The sequence below is a fragment of the Musca autumnalis genome, unplaced genomic scaffold (assembly GCF_047663935.1).
Source record: "Musca autumnalis isolate F117 unplaced genomic scaffold, ASM4766393v1 scaffold_4, whole genome shotgun sequence".
NCBI lineage: Eukaryota > Metazoa > Arthropoda > Insecta > Diptera > Muscidae > Musca > Musca autumnalis.
The window spans coordinates 91,237,386-91,256,248 of record NW_027411977.1 but is presented as its reverse complement, the minus strand read 5'-3'; the positions used below and the strand labels follow the sequence as shown (position 1 = coordinate 91,256,248).

The 18,863-nt window shown below is 37.9% G+C and overlaps 1 protein-coding gene across 5 annotated transcripts in view; it reads right to left on the bottom strand.

Annotated features, from left to right (window-relative positions):
* Positions 1-4,795: 4,795 nt before the first annotated feature.
* The window catches only part of Ak1 (Adenylate kinase 1), a 53,630-nt gene continuing 39,562 nt past the window's right edge, over positions 4,796-18,863 (bottom strand). For all 5 annotated transcript variants that reach the window (XM_073980150.1, XM_073980149.1, XM_073980151.1 and 2 more), the window contains 3 exons: positions 5,831-5,915; positions 5,609-5,758; positions 4,796-5,526 (listed from right to left, as the gene is read on the bottom strand). In XM_073980150.1, the coding sequence (XP_073836251.1) occupies positions 5,428-5,526; positions 5,609-5,758; positions 5,831-5,915 (334 nt within the window). In that variant the 3' untranslated portion in view covers positions 4,796-5,427. The remainder of the gene's footprint in view (positions 5,527-5,608; positions 5,759-5,830; positions 5,916-18,863) is intronic.

Sequence of the window (18,863 nt, the reverse complement as noted above, 5' to 3'; positions counted from 1 at the left end):
AGGTACCTCCCCCACAAATGTTCAAAAATTGTCACAAAACTTGTGCGCACGATAACTCTTGTAGGAAATAACCGATTTGGTCCATACTTTGCACATCGTGTAATTTCTACCAAACTTAGATGAGGTTCCAATATGGACTCAATCGGTCCACTACTTCGGGTACCTCCCACACAAAATTTCGTAAAAGTTCAGTTTAGGACCTGGTCTCGAATCGCTTTGATTTTTGTTTACGCAAGTTGTATTCGCAGTCCTCTATACCACGCTGTAAGTTTTATTAGGGGCAAGTCCATACTTCCTGAGAAAATAGCCTGAAAGTTATAAAAAACCCTATAACACCGTGTGTAGAGGTTGGAGCGCAAGATAACTCTCGAACGGATCTGCCGATTCGGTCCAAAATTTGGCTTTCGTAATATTTTGCCCAAACTTAGTTCAAGTTCAAAGATGGATTATATCGGTCCACTCCTTCCGGTACCTCCCCCACAAAAGTTCGAAAATGTTCGGAAAATTTGTGCGCACGATATCTCTTGAAGGAAGTAACCGATTTGGTCCATACTTTGCACATTATGAAATTTCTACCAGACTTAGATGAGGTTACAATATGGAGTCAATCGGTAAACTCCTTCGAGTACCTCCCACACAAAATTTCGGAAAAGTTCAGTTTAGGACCTGCTCTCGAATCGCCTTGGTTTTTATTGTAACATCTTGTATTCACTGTCCCCTATACGAAGGTACAAGTTTCCTCAGGGGCAAGTCCATACTTCCTGAAAAAATAGCCCGAAGGGTGTAAAAACCCCTTTTGCACCCCCATTGTCTATGTCGGTCCATTCCTTTAAGTACCTTTTTCGCAAAATGTTTGAAATTTAATCCTAATCAACATTTCATACGACCAACATTTTGAAACCCTCTAAATACATAAGTTTAAGGCTGAGGGTATATCTCTGTCGGCAAAGCCGACTGATACTTTTTTACTTGTTTATTTTGTAATTATACCCTCAGCCTTTAGGCTAAAGAGGGTATTTACACTTTGATACGACCAAAAATGTGCCTCATCGAAATAATGGTTTTAGACCCCAAGTATGTTTGTACGATATCCGTTTCAGACAATTTTGAGTAGATCTAGCAATGTCCGTCCATCTGTCTGTCTGTCTGTCCGTCTGTCTGTCTGTCTGGCTGGCTGGTGCGCACGATAACTCTCGAGCGGATCAATCGATTCGGTTCAAATTTTGGGTATCGAAATATTTTGTCCAGATTCGATTTAAGTTCGATGATGGACCATATAGGTCCACTCCTTCAGGTACCTCCCCCACAAATGTTCAAAAATTGTCGCAAAACTTGTGCGCACGATAACTCTTGTAGGGAATAACCGATTTGGTCCATACTTTGCACATCGTGTAATTTCTAGCAAACTTAGATGAGGTTCCAATATGGACTCAATTGGTCCACTCCTTCGGGTACCTCCCACACAAAATTTCGGAAAAGTTCGGTTTAGGACCTGGTCTCGAATCTCTTTGATTTTTGATTACGCAAGTTGTATTCGCTGTCCTCTATACGAAGCTGAAAGTTTCATTAGGGGCAAGTCCATACTTCTTGAGAAAGTAGCCTGAAAGTTACAAAAAACCCTATGACACCGTGTGTTGTGGTTGGAGCGCAAGATAACTCTCGAATGGATCTGCCGATTCGGTCCAAAATTTGGCTTTCGTAATATTTTGTCCAAGCTTAGTTCAAGTTCAAAGATGGATTATATCGGTCCACTCCTTCCGGTACCTCCCCCACAAAAGTTCGAAACTGTTCGGAAAATTTCTGCGAACGATAACTCTTGAAGGAAGTAACCGATTTGGTCCATACTTTGCACATTATGAAATTTCTACCAGACTTAGATGAGGTTCCAATATGGACTCAATCGGTAAACTCCTTCGAGTACCTCCCACACAAAATTTCGGAAAAGTTCAGTTTATGACCTGCTCTCGAATCGCCTTGGTTTTTGTTGTGACATCTTGTATTCACTGTTCCCTATACGCAGGTACAAGTTTGCTCAGGGGCAAGTCCATACTTCCTGAAAATATAGCCTGAAAGTTGAAAAAACCCTATGACACCATGTTTATGCGTGGAAACGCAAGATAATTCTCGAACGGAAATTCCGATTCCGGCCAAAATTTGGCCTTCGTAATATTGTTTCCAAACTTAGTTTAAGTTCGTAGATAAGTCACATCGGTCCACTCCTTCAGGCACCTACCCCACAAATGTTCAAAAATATTCGGAAAAATTGTGCGCACGATAACTCTTGAAGGGAGTTGCCGATTCGGTCCATACTTTACACATTCTCATAATATCTACCAGATATAGATAAGGTTCGTATATGGACTATATTGGTCCACTCCATCCCGTACCTCCCACACAACATTTTGGATAAGTTCACTTTAAGACCTGATTTTGAATCACTTTGATTTTTGTTGAAGCAACTTACATTCGGTGCTTCAATTACAATGGTAAAATTTGTTTCAGGGGCAAGTCCATACTTCTTGAGAAAACAGCCCGAAGGGTGTAAAAACCCCCTATGGCACCCCCATGGTCTATGACGGTCCATTCCTGTAAGTACCTTTTTCGCAAAATTTTTGAACTTTAATCCTAACGAACATTTTTGTCGGTTCATACGACCAAAATTTTGAAACCCCCTAAATACATAAGTTTTTTGTGAAAAAAGTGTTTCAATTTGCACAGGCTGAGGGTATATCTCTATCGGCAAAGCCGACTGATACTTTTTTACTTGTTATTTTAATAACCAAATGTTTGTTTATGTTTTTGCCAAGAATTGCAAAGTCCGCCACACAACATTCGAATTTAAATCAGCTGATCAAACTTGCAAGTTCTTACAAGAAAAAATTTCCCTGCAAAAACTTGTAAACAAAACTCTCCAAAGCTCTCCAAAATTCTCTCACAATTCTCTTCAAATTCGCTCTCTTTTACTTTACAAGTTTGTTATCGAACAGCATTTTGTAAAAGTTTTTACAAATTTGTGCAAACTTTTGGGTTATCGTACAGACCTAATGTCATGTCTGCAAATTCCCAACTTAAACTTATATATCTCAGCAAGTAAAAAGTATATGTCGGCTTTGCCGACAGAGATGTACCCTCAGCCTGTGTATATTGAAACAATTTTTTCCCAAAAAACGTATGTGTTTAGGGGGTTTTAAAAATTTTGGGCGTTTGAACCGACAAAGGATTAAAGATCAAAAGTTTTGCGAAGGAGATACTAAAAGGAATGGATCGACATTGACCATTATGGAAGTGGATCTCCAGCCACTACATATGGTGCCTATGGGGTTTTTACCATCGTAATTGAGGCAGCGAATGCAAGTTGCTTCAAAGTGATTCGATATCAGGACTTAAAGTGAACTTATCCGAAATTTTGTGTGGGATGTACCGGATGGAGTGGACAAATATAGTCCATATTTGAACCTGATCTATATCTGGTAGATATATTAGGATGTGTAGAGTATGGACCAATTCGGCCACTCCCTTCAAGAGTTACCGTACGAACAATTTTTCCGAACATTTTTGAACTTTTGTGGGGGAGGTACCTGAAGGAGTGGACCGATATGGCTTATCTTCGAACTTAAACTATGTTTGGACAAAATATTACTAATGCCAAATGTTGGACCGAATCGGCAGATCCGTTCTAAAGTTATCTTGCGCTCCAACCACCTCACATGGCGTCATAGGGGTTTTTTGCTACTTTTATGCTATTCTCTCAGGAAGTATGGCCTTGCCCCTAATGAAACTTGTACCGTCATATGGGGGGCAGTGAATACAAGTTGCTAAAACAAAAATCAAAGCGATTCGAGAGATGGTCCTACACTGAACTTTTCCGGAATTTTGTGTGGGAGGTACCCGAAGGAGTGGACAGATTGAGTCCATATTGAAACCTTATCTAAGACTGGTACACATTTCAGGATGTGCAAAATATGGACCAAATCGGTTGCTTCCTTCAAAAGTTATCGTACGTACAAATTTTCCGAACATTTTCGAACTTTTGTGGGGGAGGTACCGGAAGGAGTGGTCCGATATAGCCCATCTTCGATCTTAGACTAAGTTTGGGCAAAATATTACGAAAGCCAAAATTTGAACCGAATCGATTCATCCGTTCGAGAGTTATCGTGCGCTCCAGCCAGCCAGACAGACAGACTAAATCGACTCCAAATTGTCTGAAACACATTTCGTCCAAACATACCATTATTTCGATGAGGCACATTTTGCCCGTATGAAAGTGTATATACCCTCGTTAGCATAAATGCTGCGGGTATAACAAGTTCAAACGTTACAACAACCGTTGAAAATTTAAAATTGCAACTCCTAATATTTATGTATTGTAATGAATTTCTTGCTCAAGATTGGCGCTAAATTTAATACAATTTCTATTTTAACAAACAACATGTTATTTTCCAATACTCAGACACGATTATTTCCTAAACAAAAATAAACTCTTTGCCATATAAAGAATCTGAATTTGTAGCAAAAGACGTAAATTTGCCCAGTTGGAGATCTTCCCCCAATGGAATACGGAAATTATTTATTATAACAGCATGGTAAATAGGATATGTCTAACTACGTCACAAGCTCCCACGAATTGAACTGTTGGGTTGAGATATCACATGGCACCTATTGGCAAGCATACATATATTCATATATACACATAGATCTACAAATGTATAAATGTGAATACCGTTCCAACAAAATACTTACCAAATAAATTGCAAACAAAATTGTTTTACCACCACAATACAATGAGGGAAATATATTTTGATTTTTTATTTATTTATTTAATTTGTTTTGTATTAATTTTCAATTAAAAGTGACTTAAATTTAATACAAATTGAACTAACATTCATTTATTCATTTAATGATACAATTTTGTTTTTTATTGAAAATAGACAAAAAGTTTTGTTTTATAAGCATTGCTTCTTGTTGTGTTTTTGTCTCTTCGGCACTGAGGGCGGCGATGGCAATATTTTTCATTCAGTTTAATGGGAGGTAGGGTGAGTATTAGAAGTTGTACAATATCAATAGGTTTGTATATTACTACATATATGTATATTTGTGTGGATGTTATAGTATAGGTTGCATTATTGTTCAAATTCATTAAAGCTTTTATTTGTTAATGCTCTCACATAATTTATCTTTGGTTTAAAGCATACATACATTTGTATGTAGTTTCTCTACATCTCTTTGTTTTGTATATAAACAAACACCTTCTCCTCGAGCCGAGTTATAATATCTTTGGTATATTGAAAAGAAGATTTTGTTGTGCAGCAGCAAGTGCTAATTTCAATATTTAAAAGTTAAAATTAAAAACAAATTAAACATTTAAAAAGAAACAACAAACATAAAGATAGTAGAACTACATATTAAACAGATCATCATGGATGGCCTTTATGCACTGGCCACAACTGTGGCTTTCTTCTGTATTACACAATCCAAGGCACAGGTGACGTCATTGAAGATTTCATCAACACCGCGTTCAGCATTGATCTGTGAGAAATAACGAAAAACAAAAAAATAAATTAAATAAGTTGGGTTCTAAAATAGATCCGGTCATTGTTATAAAACTTACAGTTAAGGTCTTGTCGGTATATTGTGAAAGGATGGCATTGGTATTTGATCTGAAGGTGGCAATACGTGTCTTAATAGTTTCTTCATTATCATCAGCACGCTTTTCAGCGGAGGCAGCAGCACGAGCCATAACACGGCTTACCAAAGTGGCCTGTAAAGTGATGATGATGAAGTAAAATGTCATTGCTTGCTTGTTGGTCTTTTATTTATTTCGTTAACTTACATCGGCACAATCGAAGAACAAAACTAAATCGGCAGGAGCAATTTTCTTTTCAAAGGCAACACCTTGATCCTTCTCACGTGGATAGCTGCAAGAATAACAAAAACAAAGAGGGAATTGTTTAAACATTTACATAAAGTAGTTTACATGTTTCAGCACTAATTTGTATAGCCGTCATATATTGCAAACAAAAGGGGACCAGAAGAAATTCAATTGCAAATAGATTGAGTCAAATACGAAAACGTTAATTCTCAGTTCACTTAAAGACCAGCGTTCGAATCGTTTTGAATTTTTGCTTGTCTTCGCGGACCTGTTACGATAGAGCAAGATTTTTTAGGCCAAATCCATACTTCGTGAGAAAATGTCCCGAAAGCTGTAAACCCCCTACGGAGGGAAGAGTTCTAAGGTGCACAACGGTCCACTCCTTCGGGTACCGCTTCTTCTGAAGTTTAAACAATTTTGCCACAATGTAGTCAATGCCTTTTTACACACTTTGACCCGATAAAAAGGTACTTCATCGAAATAATGGTTTTAGACCCCAAGTATGTTTGGGCGAAATCCGTTTCAAACTATTTAGAGTCGATTTAGCCATGTCTGTTCGTCTGTCTTGCAGGCTCGAGTGCACAAAAACTCTCGAACGGTTTTTTACCATTTACCAATTTCGTTTTGGTAATATTTATACCCTCAGCCTTTAGGCTAAAGAGGGTATTCACACTTTGATACGACCAAAAATGTCCCTCATCGAAATAATGGTTTTAGACAAACATACTTGTACGATATCCGTTTCAGACAATTTTGAGTAGATCAGTGTGCAATGTCCGTCCGTCTGTCTGGCTGGTGCGCACGATAACTCTCGAACTGATCAATCGATTCGGTTAAAATTTAGGGTATCGAAATATTTTGTCCAGATTTGATTTAAGTTCGAAGATGGGCCATATAGGTCCACTCCTTCAGGTACCTCCCCCCACAAATGTTCAAAAATTGTCGCAAAACTTGTGCGATAACTCTCGAAGGGAGTAACCGAATTGAACCAAACTTTGCATATGGTAATACTACCTCTAGGCAGGTTCGAATATGGATTATATCGGTCCACTCCTTCATGTACCTCCCACACAAACTTTGAAATAAGTGCAGTTTAGTGACACCTCACGAATAGTTATGAAATTTTTTGTAACAGGATGTTCGTGCGGCCCCCGTTATGTCATTGTAATTTTTTCGAGGGCAAGTCCATAGTTCCCGAGATAATGGCGCATAACCTCAAAAAACGCTGCACTATTTCGCTAGTTCAAATAAACGGTGGCCAAATATAGAAGGAGTTGGCAGATGAATTTTCGTATAAATACTTATAGTTCACTGACAATGTCGAGAGCAGAAAATTGGGAAGGTCGGTCTACGTTTTGGGATAGTCCCCATGCAACGGTACTTCTTAATGTTTCGGTATTTTGAATATTTAAGCTAAACTTATCAACCAAATTGGTTGAATTTTGAGATGCGGGTTTTTACTTTACAAAAAACTTTTCCGATAAAAATTGTGGACATAGGTCCACGTTTTGATATAGACCCCATATAACGGTACCTCCCGATTTTCGGAATTTTGAAGGTTTTAGCCACATTAAACCACCAATGTAGCTGATATTTGGTATTTAGTCTTCGCCAGGTCTTGCGAAATATTTTTACAGAGAATTGTTGGTATTGGTTCACGTTTTGATATAACCCCCGTGGAACGGTACCGCCCAATTTTCGGGGTTTTAAGGTTTTAGCCACATTATCCACCCAAAATTACAGAAATTTGGTGTTCAGTCTTTTGTGAGTTTATTGAATACATCAAAATTTTGTCTTCAAATAAGAGAATTTTCCTTAGAAGTTTTTTGACCGATTAATGGTCAATAAACGGCACATTTTTTGTTAAAAATCGAAATTTTGACTTTGTATTCTTTTCCTTGACGGTGTATTCTTTTTCGGGGACAAGTCCATACATTTTGAGATAATGGCCCAGGAGCTCAAAAAAATCTGCCGGCACTAACTAAACTTGGTTGTGCCTAACATAACACTCGCGTACATACTTAGATTACGTCCAAATATGGAACGTAGATCGTACCACTCCTTAGGGTATCTCCCACACAAAATTTGGAACATGTAGAGTTTAAGGTTTGTTATACCTTCAGCATTTATGCTAACGAGGGTATATACAATTTCATACGGGCAAAATGTGCCTCATCGAAATAATGGTTTTAGACCCCAAGTATGTTTGGACGAAATGTGTTTCAGACAATTTGGAGTCGATCTAGCCATTTCCTCCGTCTGTCTGGCTGGCTGGTGAGCACGATAACTCTCGAACGGATGAACCGATTTGGTCCAAAAGTTGGCTATCGCAATATTTTGTCCAAACTTAGCTTAAGTTCGAAGATGGTTTATATCGGTCCACTCCTTCCGGTACCTCCCCCACAAAAGTTCGAAAATGTTCGGAAAATTTGTGCGCACCATAACTCTTGAAGGGAATAACCGACTTGGACCATACTTTGCACATCGTGATATTTCTACCAAACTTAGATGAGGTTCCAATATGGACTCAATCGGTCCACTCCTTCGGGTACCTCCCACACAAAATTTCGGAAAAGTTCAGTTTAGGGCCTGCTCTTGAATCGCTTTGATTTTTGTTGCAACAACTTGTATTCACTGCCCCCCATACGACGGTACAAGTTTCATCAGGGGGAAGTCCATACTTCCTGAGAAAATAGCCTTAAAATTGCAAAGAGCCCCTATGACACCGTGTGTAGTGGTTGGAGCGCAAGATAACTCTCGAACGGATCTGCAGATTTGGTCCAAAGTTTCGCCTTCGTAATATTTTGTCCAAACATAGTTTAAATTCGATGATAAGCCATATCGGTCCACTCCTTCAGGTACCTCCCCCACACAAGTTGAAAATGTTCGGAAAAAATATGCGCACTATAACTCTTGAAGGGAGTGACTGATGTAATCCATACTCTGCACATCCTAATATATCTACCAGATATAGATCAGGTTTGAATATGGGCTATATTTGTCTCCTCCTTCTGGTGACTCTCACACAAAATTTCGGATAAGTTCACTTTCAAATCTGCTCTCGAATCACTTTGATTTGTGTTGAATCGATTTGCATTCGCTACCTTCATTAGACGGTAAACGCTTTTTCAGGGGCGAGTCCATATTTCATGGGAAAAAGACCGAAAGGTGTAAAAACCCTCTATGTCAGCACATGTGGCGGTCGGAGAGAACGATAACTCTCGAACTGTTCAACCGATTTGGTCCAATATTTGGTCTTCGTCATATTATATCCAAACTTAGTTTCATGGGGCAATACCGGTTAACAACTTCTCCCCAATATTTAAAAAATGTCTCTGGAATGCTAGGACGATATCACTTGAATGGGACAACCAATTTGGTCCAAACTTTGGATCTTCTAAAATTTTGTCAAAATTTAGTTTAACTTCTAAAATGGCCCATATCGGTCCTCCCTAAGGGTACCTCCCCCACAAAAGTTCATTATTTGTGTCTTAGTGCAGTTAATTCCTAATCCACATTTTTATCGGCAAGTTCAAATGTTGAAAAAGGGCCACAACATTCTGAAGAGACGCTAAATACATTCTATCTGTCCGTAAATGAAAGTTTCAATTCACATTGGCTGAGGGTATACCTCTGTCGGCAAAGCCAACTGACACTTTTTTACTTGTTTTTCTTAACTTAGACCAAGTTCGAAGATGGGCAATATTATCGGTCCACTCCTTCCGGTACCTCCCCCACAAAAGTTCACAGTTTTTGCTAAAATCGTGCGCACGATAACTCGGGAATGGATTATCCGACTTGGCCCAAAAGTTTTTTAATATTTTAATAAGACATAGATCAGGTTTAATCGATCCACACCTTCGGCTATGTCCTACTTAAAATTTCAACAATTTTCACATAAATGCAGTTTAAGGACAAGTCTCAGGTCGATTTGAAATTTTTTGTAGCGTGTTGTCTTCGTGGACAAGGTCTTTTCGAGGATTGTTTGAAAATGTTAATCGAAGGCGTAGTCCTTGTGATTCTGATTACAACGATATACCCCCATTATTATAAGACTTCTTTTATTATAGTTTGGATTTACCGAACCGATTTATAGCATTCCGGTTAACTTAAAGTTAAAAGTGATGATGGAATTTCAGGGAGGAGCTTCTTGTCATTAACTTTCAATGTGAAAATTATACTTTTAATGCTTCCAAGTTAGTTTATTTTGCATTTTCAAATCTGTCAGATAGTAAAAGAACACATGTAATAATGACCCATAATGTTTTTCCGCAGGCAAGTCTATGCTTGCAGGAGCTGTAAGTAATCCTACGGTGACCAACTAAAATGGCTGCTTAGCACGATAACTATCGAAAGGAATGACTTCAAAATGATGATCTTTGTTGATTTAAAGGAATGGACCGGTTTAGTCTAGATCCATTTCATTAAATCAACAAAGATCACCCAAAGATCAACACTTTTGCGCAATTGCCGGCGCACAGTGGTTCAGGAATCGATTTTACTGGCCAAAACCCCAACTTTTTGTCGTCATCGATTGTTAATTTCTATGTGGGATTCAATAGTAAACATGTTGAAACTAAGGAAACCAAAACAATTAGATCATAATATTGGAAGCTGTGGGCGTGGCGTGCTCCAGTTGCCAATTTTTATCAATTTTGGAAAATACGTCATTTTTGCAAATTTCTGGGGAAAAGAAATAGCTATAGGCGTCAGGAATATTCAAATATTCGTCATTAAATCTACGGCCTCTCCGTTCACCACATGGACGGCAGTAGTGAGCACTGAGTTGAGTATCATGTTCAATGGTAGCAAAATTCCGACCACTAACTACCCCATGATCCTAACGTTCGATAGCACGTTCACGCTGCCCGCGCCTCTTACAGCTATCTGCGACAGGTTGATATGTAGGAACAAGGTACTCAAGTCTCTAGCCGGCATGACCTGGGGTGCAGAGAAAGAAACCACGTTGTGTACATATAACGCGATAGGTCGGTCTGTGGTAAGCTAGGTGACATCAGTGTGGTCCGCGAGAACTGAGAACTGCAACAAGGTGCCTCCTAATGTCTGCAGTGGACCATCTACATGAGGAGACAAAGATTTTTCCAGCAACACAATGGCATGCTGTTGTTGCTCTCGTTGTAGTACTTGCTCGGGCGTTACCGTGGGAGCTACCCCAATTACCATGGTAGATAGGATACTCCTCCCTTCCACCAACACATGTCACGAGGGATCTTCATAATCTAGAAAGGAGATAATGGAGTGAATCTCTATATAAACAAGTGTATGAAGCCAGCTAACGTGTAAATGCGGTACTCGGAGTACTTCGCCCATCTATCGCAGCTGAAGCACGACAGCTGCTACGATAAACCAGAGTAGTTTCGGATGCGGCCCGCACAATACACTGCACCTTTTCAGCTGCCCCGTCAAGCCTTCTCAACTAACTCCAGCAGCTGTGTGATTACAAACCATCGAAGCAGCCACATTCCAGAGTCACATTAAGCAGGAAAACGAACATACAATCATATCATTTGCTGTTAGGAAAAAGGTGACCAACTAAAATGTCTGGTGGACACGATCTTTGCAACCTTTGCACATCGTAATAATTGTCGTATACTTTCTGACCGAAAAGCTCTAAAACAACAGTAAGAAAGTATCAGTTGGCTGCACCAACAGCGATATACCCTCAGCCTCGGACCTAAAAAAATCACAATACTTCTAAAGACTACTTTAGGGTTTTTTGAGTTTTTGGGCCAATTTCCCAGGAAGTATGGGCTTGTCCCCCAAACAATTGTGGTCAACATTTTAAATACGATTTCAGACGAGTCCTTAAACTGCTCTCTTTCCAAACGTTGTGTGGGAGGTACACGAAAGAGTGGTCCGATGTAGTCAATATTCGGACATAATCCGAGTCTGCAATGTTCAATGTTTGGACCAAATCGGTTTCCTCCTTTTGGGGTCAGAGGTCCGCAAAATGCAACTCGCTTTTAATGCATATTCGCGATTTCGTACCTTTTTCATTGCTTGCTATTGCCATCTCAGTTTAGTGCTATTGCTTGCTTTGCTTTTACTTTCATGAGTGTGTGCCAATTGCACACACACAACACACTAAAAGAGCTCGTTGCCCTTTTTGCTGCACGCTGCCTTCGAAAAAGCACGTTGCACTACAAAAAACAGTAGATATTTCTGGTCAAATTTACATGTTAATTATTATAGGTTTTTAGGTACCGGTAAAGTCGACTGATACTGTTCTTTATACCCTACACCATACTGTGGTAAGGGGTCGTATGTGTTTGTGCATTTGTTTGTAACATGCATAAGGAAAAGAGATAGACCCATACTTCCTTCTAGGGATATGCATAGAATCACTTTCTGAGTCGATTTATGCATGTCCGTCTGTCCTTTCGCAACGTACAGGTAGCATTTGTTGTCCGATTTGGCTGAAAATTGGGCCAGATCATTTTTTTAGCCGTCGGAAGAACGCTACTGCTTTTGCTGAAAATCAGTTCAGATTTGGATATAGCTCCCATATATATTTTCGTCCGATTTGAGGTATTTGATGCACCAAACGCGCTATATCTGTCTAATTTTGATGAAATTTGGAATTTGTGACGGACTTAGGTCTATAAATAAATGTACCAAATTATATCGAAATCGGTTCAGATTTGGATATAGCTCCCATATATATTTTCGGCCGATTTGACGTATTTGCTGCACCAAACACGCTATATACGTCCGATTTTGATGAAATTTGGCATGTGTGACTGAATTCGATCTAAAAATAAATGTGCCAAACTACATCGAAATCGGTTCAGATTTGGATATAGCTCCCATATATATTTTCGGCCGATTTGACGTATTTGCTGCACCAAAGACGCTATTTACGTCCAATTTTGATGACATTTGGAATGTGTGACTGAATTTGGTCTAGAAATAAGTGTTCCAACTTATATCGAAATCGGTTCAAATTTGGATATAGCTTCTATGTATATTTTCGCCCGATTTGTCCAATTTTGATGAAATTTGGAATGTGTGACGGAATTTTCCCTAGTAATATGTGTACCATATTATATAGAAATCAGTTCAAATTGATATATATCTCCTATATTTTACATATTCACAGTGGTGTAGGGTATCATATAGTCGGCCCCGCCCGACTATGATCCTTTCCATACTGGTTATTTATTTATTTTTTTTTGTAAAAATTGTTTACATTACATACGCCGCCTAATCAATTATGGAAACGAATTACTCAATGTCAATTTTCTACACAGTAAATATTGTTTTTGACCAGATGGGCTTAATAAGAATCTTCCAAAATATGTGGATATTCAACAACAGTCGTAAATATTTTTTATGTATCAATTAACAATTTTATCAACAAAGTACAAGTCTTTGACATCTAACGTTCAAATAGGATAAACAAAAACACACATCATTGTGTATTCGAGAAGGGTAACAACTTTCACACGTGAAATAACAATTTCATCATAAAAAATGGAATTTATTTCAAACCAACATTTGTATGGTTTTAAGGCTCTAATAAAGTTCATTGGCGTAGAAAATTACATTCGCTAATTGTATGTAATTGTAATAAATTTATTAATTACAATCAACAATAGCAATTGACGTTTGATTTATGGTCTGCTTCTCTAGAATTTAATTCATTACAATTTTTAATAACAAAATATTTTATAGTAACAGGATTTTGAAGGAATTCGAAGGATTTTTTGAATCATCGTAGAGAAATAGACCATTAGACCTTTGGTTGGACCTAGGTTGTAGCCTAATTTTTTTTTGTTAACGATAGCCTATCTCGAATTGAATTCCAGCTGATGGCCGAAAAATATACTATTTTGGTCAAAATATCTTTTCTCGTTTATGTTGATAAATTAAAAAATAATATTAGAAAACAAAAAAATGTATTAAAATTTAAATTTATTAATTAAAAGCAAACTATTTTCGTAATGCTGATACATAAGTTTCCCTTCTGATTCAGAATGTTTGACGGATAGATGATATTAAAAAAAAAGTTTATGTTTATATTGAAATCTGTGACAGCTTCAATATGAATTTGCCAGAAAATTCAATAACTTTATTTGGAAATAAAATTGAGTTATTGCAATTTTTAATCGAGTAAAATATGGTTAATTTGGGTTAATATATCTGCTATAAAAATTGAAATTTATCTTTTTAATGTATTAACTAAAATATCCAGAAGTATCTGCATTGTCATTCAACATTCAAACTGGATTAACAAAAAGCATTGGAATTCAAAAAGTGTAACAAATTACACACGTGCACTTTCATTGACATCAATTAATTAGAACAGAATTTCAAAAAACAATAACAATGTTGTCATAAAAATTGTATTTATTTCGTTTATTTGAAAGGATATGCATGTGTGAATTATAAAATAACCTTTTGTAATTTTTTTGGGTTTTAACAAAGTTCATTGGTCAAGCTAATTACAATCGTTCGTTAATTACAATGTCTAGAAATTTATTAATTTCAATCAGTGATTATTATCACAATATGACGTCTGATTGACTGACGCATGCTAAAGATTTACACAAAAAATTCAGTAAAAGGTATTCGAAATAAGACAATATGTACAGTTGACACAAAAATAATTAGGATCAGTTTATAATTTATATTTCATTATATATTTTAGAGTCCTAATTACATTAAATTATACCAATACATACATATCGCTCATTTACTCAAAGAGTGTCATAACTCAAAAAAATGGATTTTCTGAGTTAGAATTTTCTATTCTTTCTACGACTTCTGTAGGCCTATTCTGTAACTTTTTAACAACTTTACTCATTGTTTACTTTACAACAATTTCATTTGTTTGTTTTGTTTTTGTTACAATAACAAAAGAAATTTAAACAATATCGATAGTTGTTAAAAGTTACAGAATAGTCCTACTGATATCTCCAAAACTCGACGAGTTACAGCTCATTTGCTACGAGATTCGCATAACTTAACACAAAGCTTTTTTGCGATTATGAAGCACTCAAACACTTCAAATCATGCTTGATATTGCACAGAAATATAGCACTGATATCTAGCTAGCTGTGTAATAATCTGTTCTATTTGGGAAGTCAAATTTTTCTGGGCAACATAAAACGCGTTTTTTTCAAAACTGGTTTTTTGACATGTGTCACTCTTTGAGTAAATGAGAGATGTGTTTCCATACACATATCCGAATTGAAATGGCAGACTTCTCACACATTCCCTTTTTATTTATCGGGTTTTTACAGCTTTTGATCCATTATACCGTCCATACTTGGAATAGGAAGTTTTGTGTGGGAGGTACCGGGAGTAGTGGACCGATATAGAAATATTGCGAAGTGCAAACATTAGACCATATAGGATTATTTAAGCAAACCTTTTTTAACTATTGTGGGGGAGATACCCGATGGAGTGGGCCGATATGGCCCATAATCGAACTTACACTAAGTTTTGTGAAGATATTTGGATGTACAAAAGTTGGACCCGATAGGTCCAACCAACATTAACCTGGTGGCCGTAGGGGTATGAAAATATTACCGAATACAAGTTGTTACATAAAAATATCAAAGCGATTCGAAAGCAGGTCTTCAACTGCACTTTTCCGCATTTTTGTTTGGGAGGTACCCAAAGGACGAGACTGATGACTGGAGGAAATGTTACGAAGTGCAAAGTTTGGACCAATAAGAAACTCCCTGCGAGAGTTATTTTGCGGATTTGCCATTTTAGTTGATGTCGTCAGGGTTTCTTGGAGCATTAGGCCAAACATAATTTATTGCAATTTGTGAACTTGTCTTGACATTTTTTGCACCCTCCACCATAATGTGGTGTTTGTAACACATCGAGTATATATTCTTGAACAGCATAAAATTCTAAGTCGATATAACCATGTCCGCCAGTCTGCCCGTCTGTTGAAATCAAGATACAGCTCGACATTTTTAAGATATAGAATGTTTGGTATTGAAAATGGTCTTTGGTATTTAAGCTTCGTTGAGGTTATAAAACTATCCACCTGAAATTTATCGGCATAGGTCCACGTTTTCATATAGCGCCCATAGAACAGTACCTCCTGATTTTCAGTATTTTGAAGGTTATGGCCTCAATATCCCACCGAAACGGCTGAAATTTGGTATTTAGTCTTCGTTGGATGTATAAGGTGTATTGGTATATATGCATAAGGTGTATTGGTTTAGATCCACGCCCTCATACCGCCACCATAGAACAGTACCTCCCGATTTTCGGTATTTTGAATGGCTGAAATTTGGTATTTAGTCTTTATTGGGGATATAAAACTTTCCACGTGAAATCTGTCGGTATATATCCTCATCTTCATATAGCCTCCATAGAACGGTACCTCTCGAAGATTGTGGTCTCAATATCCCACCGAAACAGCTGAAATTTGGTATTTAATTTTCGTTGGGAGTATACAAGTTTTCAAATGAAATTATTCGATATTGTCCCACGTCTTCATATAGCCCCCGTAGAACTGCCCCTCCAAATTTTCGGTATTTTGAAAATGTTAGCAATATCTACCGAAATGGTTTAAATTTGATATTTAATTTAATTTATTTGACAAACACAGTAACCTAGCACATACAATAACTACTCTCAGTATAGGCCCACGTCTTCATATTGCCCCCATAGAACGGTACCCTCCGATTTTCTGTATTTTGAAGGTTATGGCCTCAATATCCCACCGAAATAGCTAAAATCTGGTATTTAGTCTTCGTTGGATGTATAAAAATTCCCACCTGCAATTTGTTGGTATAGGCCCACGCCTTCATACAGCCACCATAGAACGATACCTCCTGCTTTTCGGTATTTTGGAGGTTGTGGCCTCGATATCCCACCGAAAAGGCTGAAATTTGGTATTTAGTCTGCGTTAGGGGTACAAAACATTTCATCTAAAATTTGTTGGTATAGGTCTACGCCTTCATACAGCCACCATAGAACGATACCTCCTGCTTTTCGGTATTTTGAAGGTTATGGCCTCAATATCCCACTGAAAAGGCTAAAAGGGTATTTAGCCTTCGATGGGGGTATAAAACTTTCCTAAAATCTGAAATTTGTCGGTATATTTCTACGCCCTCATATAGCCCCCATAGAACTGTACCTACCGATTTTCGGTATTTTTAAGGTTTTAGCCTCATTAACACGCCGAAATAGCTGAAATTTCGTATTTATTATTCTTGGTGGTGTAACTGAAATTTGGTGGTATACGTCCACGTTTTCATATAGCCCCCATAGAATAGTACCTCCCGATTTTCGGTATTTTGAATGTTGTGGTCTCAATCTCCCTCAATCTTAATCTTCGTTGGGAGCATACAATTTTCCACCAGACCCCATAGGTCGGTACCCTCAATTTTCGGTGTTTTGAAAGTTTTTGCCACATTATTCAACCGGAATAACTGAAATTTTTGTATTTAGTCTTCGCTTAAGGTACAAGACATTTATGCAGGTACAAAACATCCCTTGGAAAAAATCATACATTGTAGGTTCATGTTTTGGTATAGCCCCCATATAAGCGGGAGATCGTTGGGAGCATACAATTTTCCACCAGAAAGTTGTGGGTATAGGCCCCATAGGACGGTACCCTCAATTTTCGGTGTTTTGAAAGTTTTAGCCACATTATTCAACCGGAATAACTGACTTTTTTGTATTTAGTCTTCGCTTAAGGTACAAGACATTTATGCAGGTACAAAACATCCCTTGGAAAAAATCATACATTGTAGGTTCATGTTTTGGTATAGCCCCCATATAAGCGGAGCCACCATTTAAGGGTTTTTATCCCCTCAGCATTTATGGTAACGAGGGTATATACACTTTCATACGGGCAAAATGTGCCTCATCGAAATAATGGTTTTAGACCCCAAGTATGTTTGGACAAAATGTGTTTCAGACAATTTGGAGTTGATTTAGCCATGTCCGTCCGTCTGTCTGTCTGTCCGGCTGGCTGGTGCGCACGATAAATCTCGAACGGAGCAACCGATTCGGTTAAAAATTTGGCTTTTGATTTAATTTGCCCAAACAGAGTTTAAGTTTGAAGATACCTCCCTCACAAAAATTCAAAAATCTTCGGAAAAAATATGCGCACGATAACTCTTGAAGGGAGTGACTGATGTAATCCATACTCTGCACATCCTAATATATCTACCAGATATAGATCAAATTCGAATATGGACTATATTTGTGCACTCCTTTGGGTACCTCCACACACAAAATTTCGCATAAGTTCACTTTAAGACCTGCTCTCGAATCACTTTGATTTTTATACCCTCAGCATTTATGCTAACGAGGGTATATACACTTTCATACGGGCAAAATGTGCCTCATCGAAATAATGGTTTTAGACCCCAAGTATGTTTGGACGACCGGATGAACCGATTCGGTTCAAATTTTGGCTTTCGTAATATTTTGCCCAAACTTAGTTTAAGTTCGAAGATGAGCTATATCGGTCCACTCCTTCCGGTACCTCCCCCACAAAAGTTCGAAAATGTTCGGAACATTTGTGCGTACGATAACTCTTGAAGAGAGTGGCCGAATTGGACCATACTTTACACATCCTAATATATCTACCAGATATAGATCAGGTTCAAATATGGACTATATTTGTCCACTCCATCCGGTACCTCCCACACAAAATTTCGGAAACATGTTCACTTTAAGACCTGCTTTCGAATCGAACTCTTGAAGGGAGTAACCGATTTGGTCCATACTTTGCCCATCGTGGAGCGTGTACCAGACTTAGATCAGGTTTTAATATGGACTCAATCGGTCCACTCCGTCGGGTACCTCCCACACAAAAATTTGGAAAAGTTCAGTTTAGGACCATCTCTCGAATCGCTTTGATTTTTGCTTTAGCAACTTGTATTCACTGCCCTCCATACGCCGGTATAAGTTTCATCAGGGGCAAGTCCATACTTCCTGAGAAAATAGCCTGAAAGTTGCAAAAAAAACCACTATGACACCGTGTGAGGAG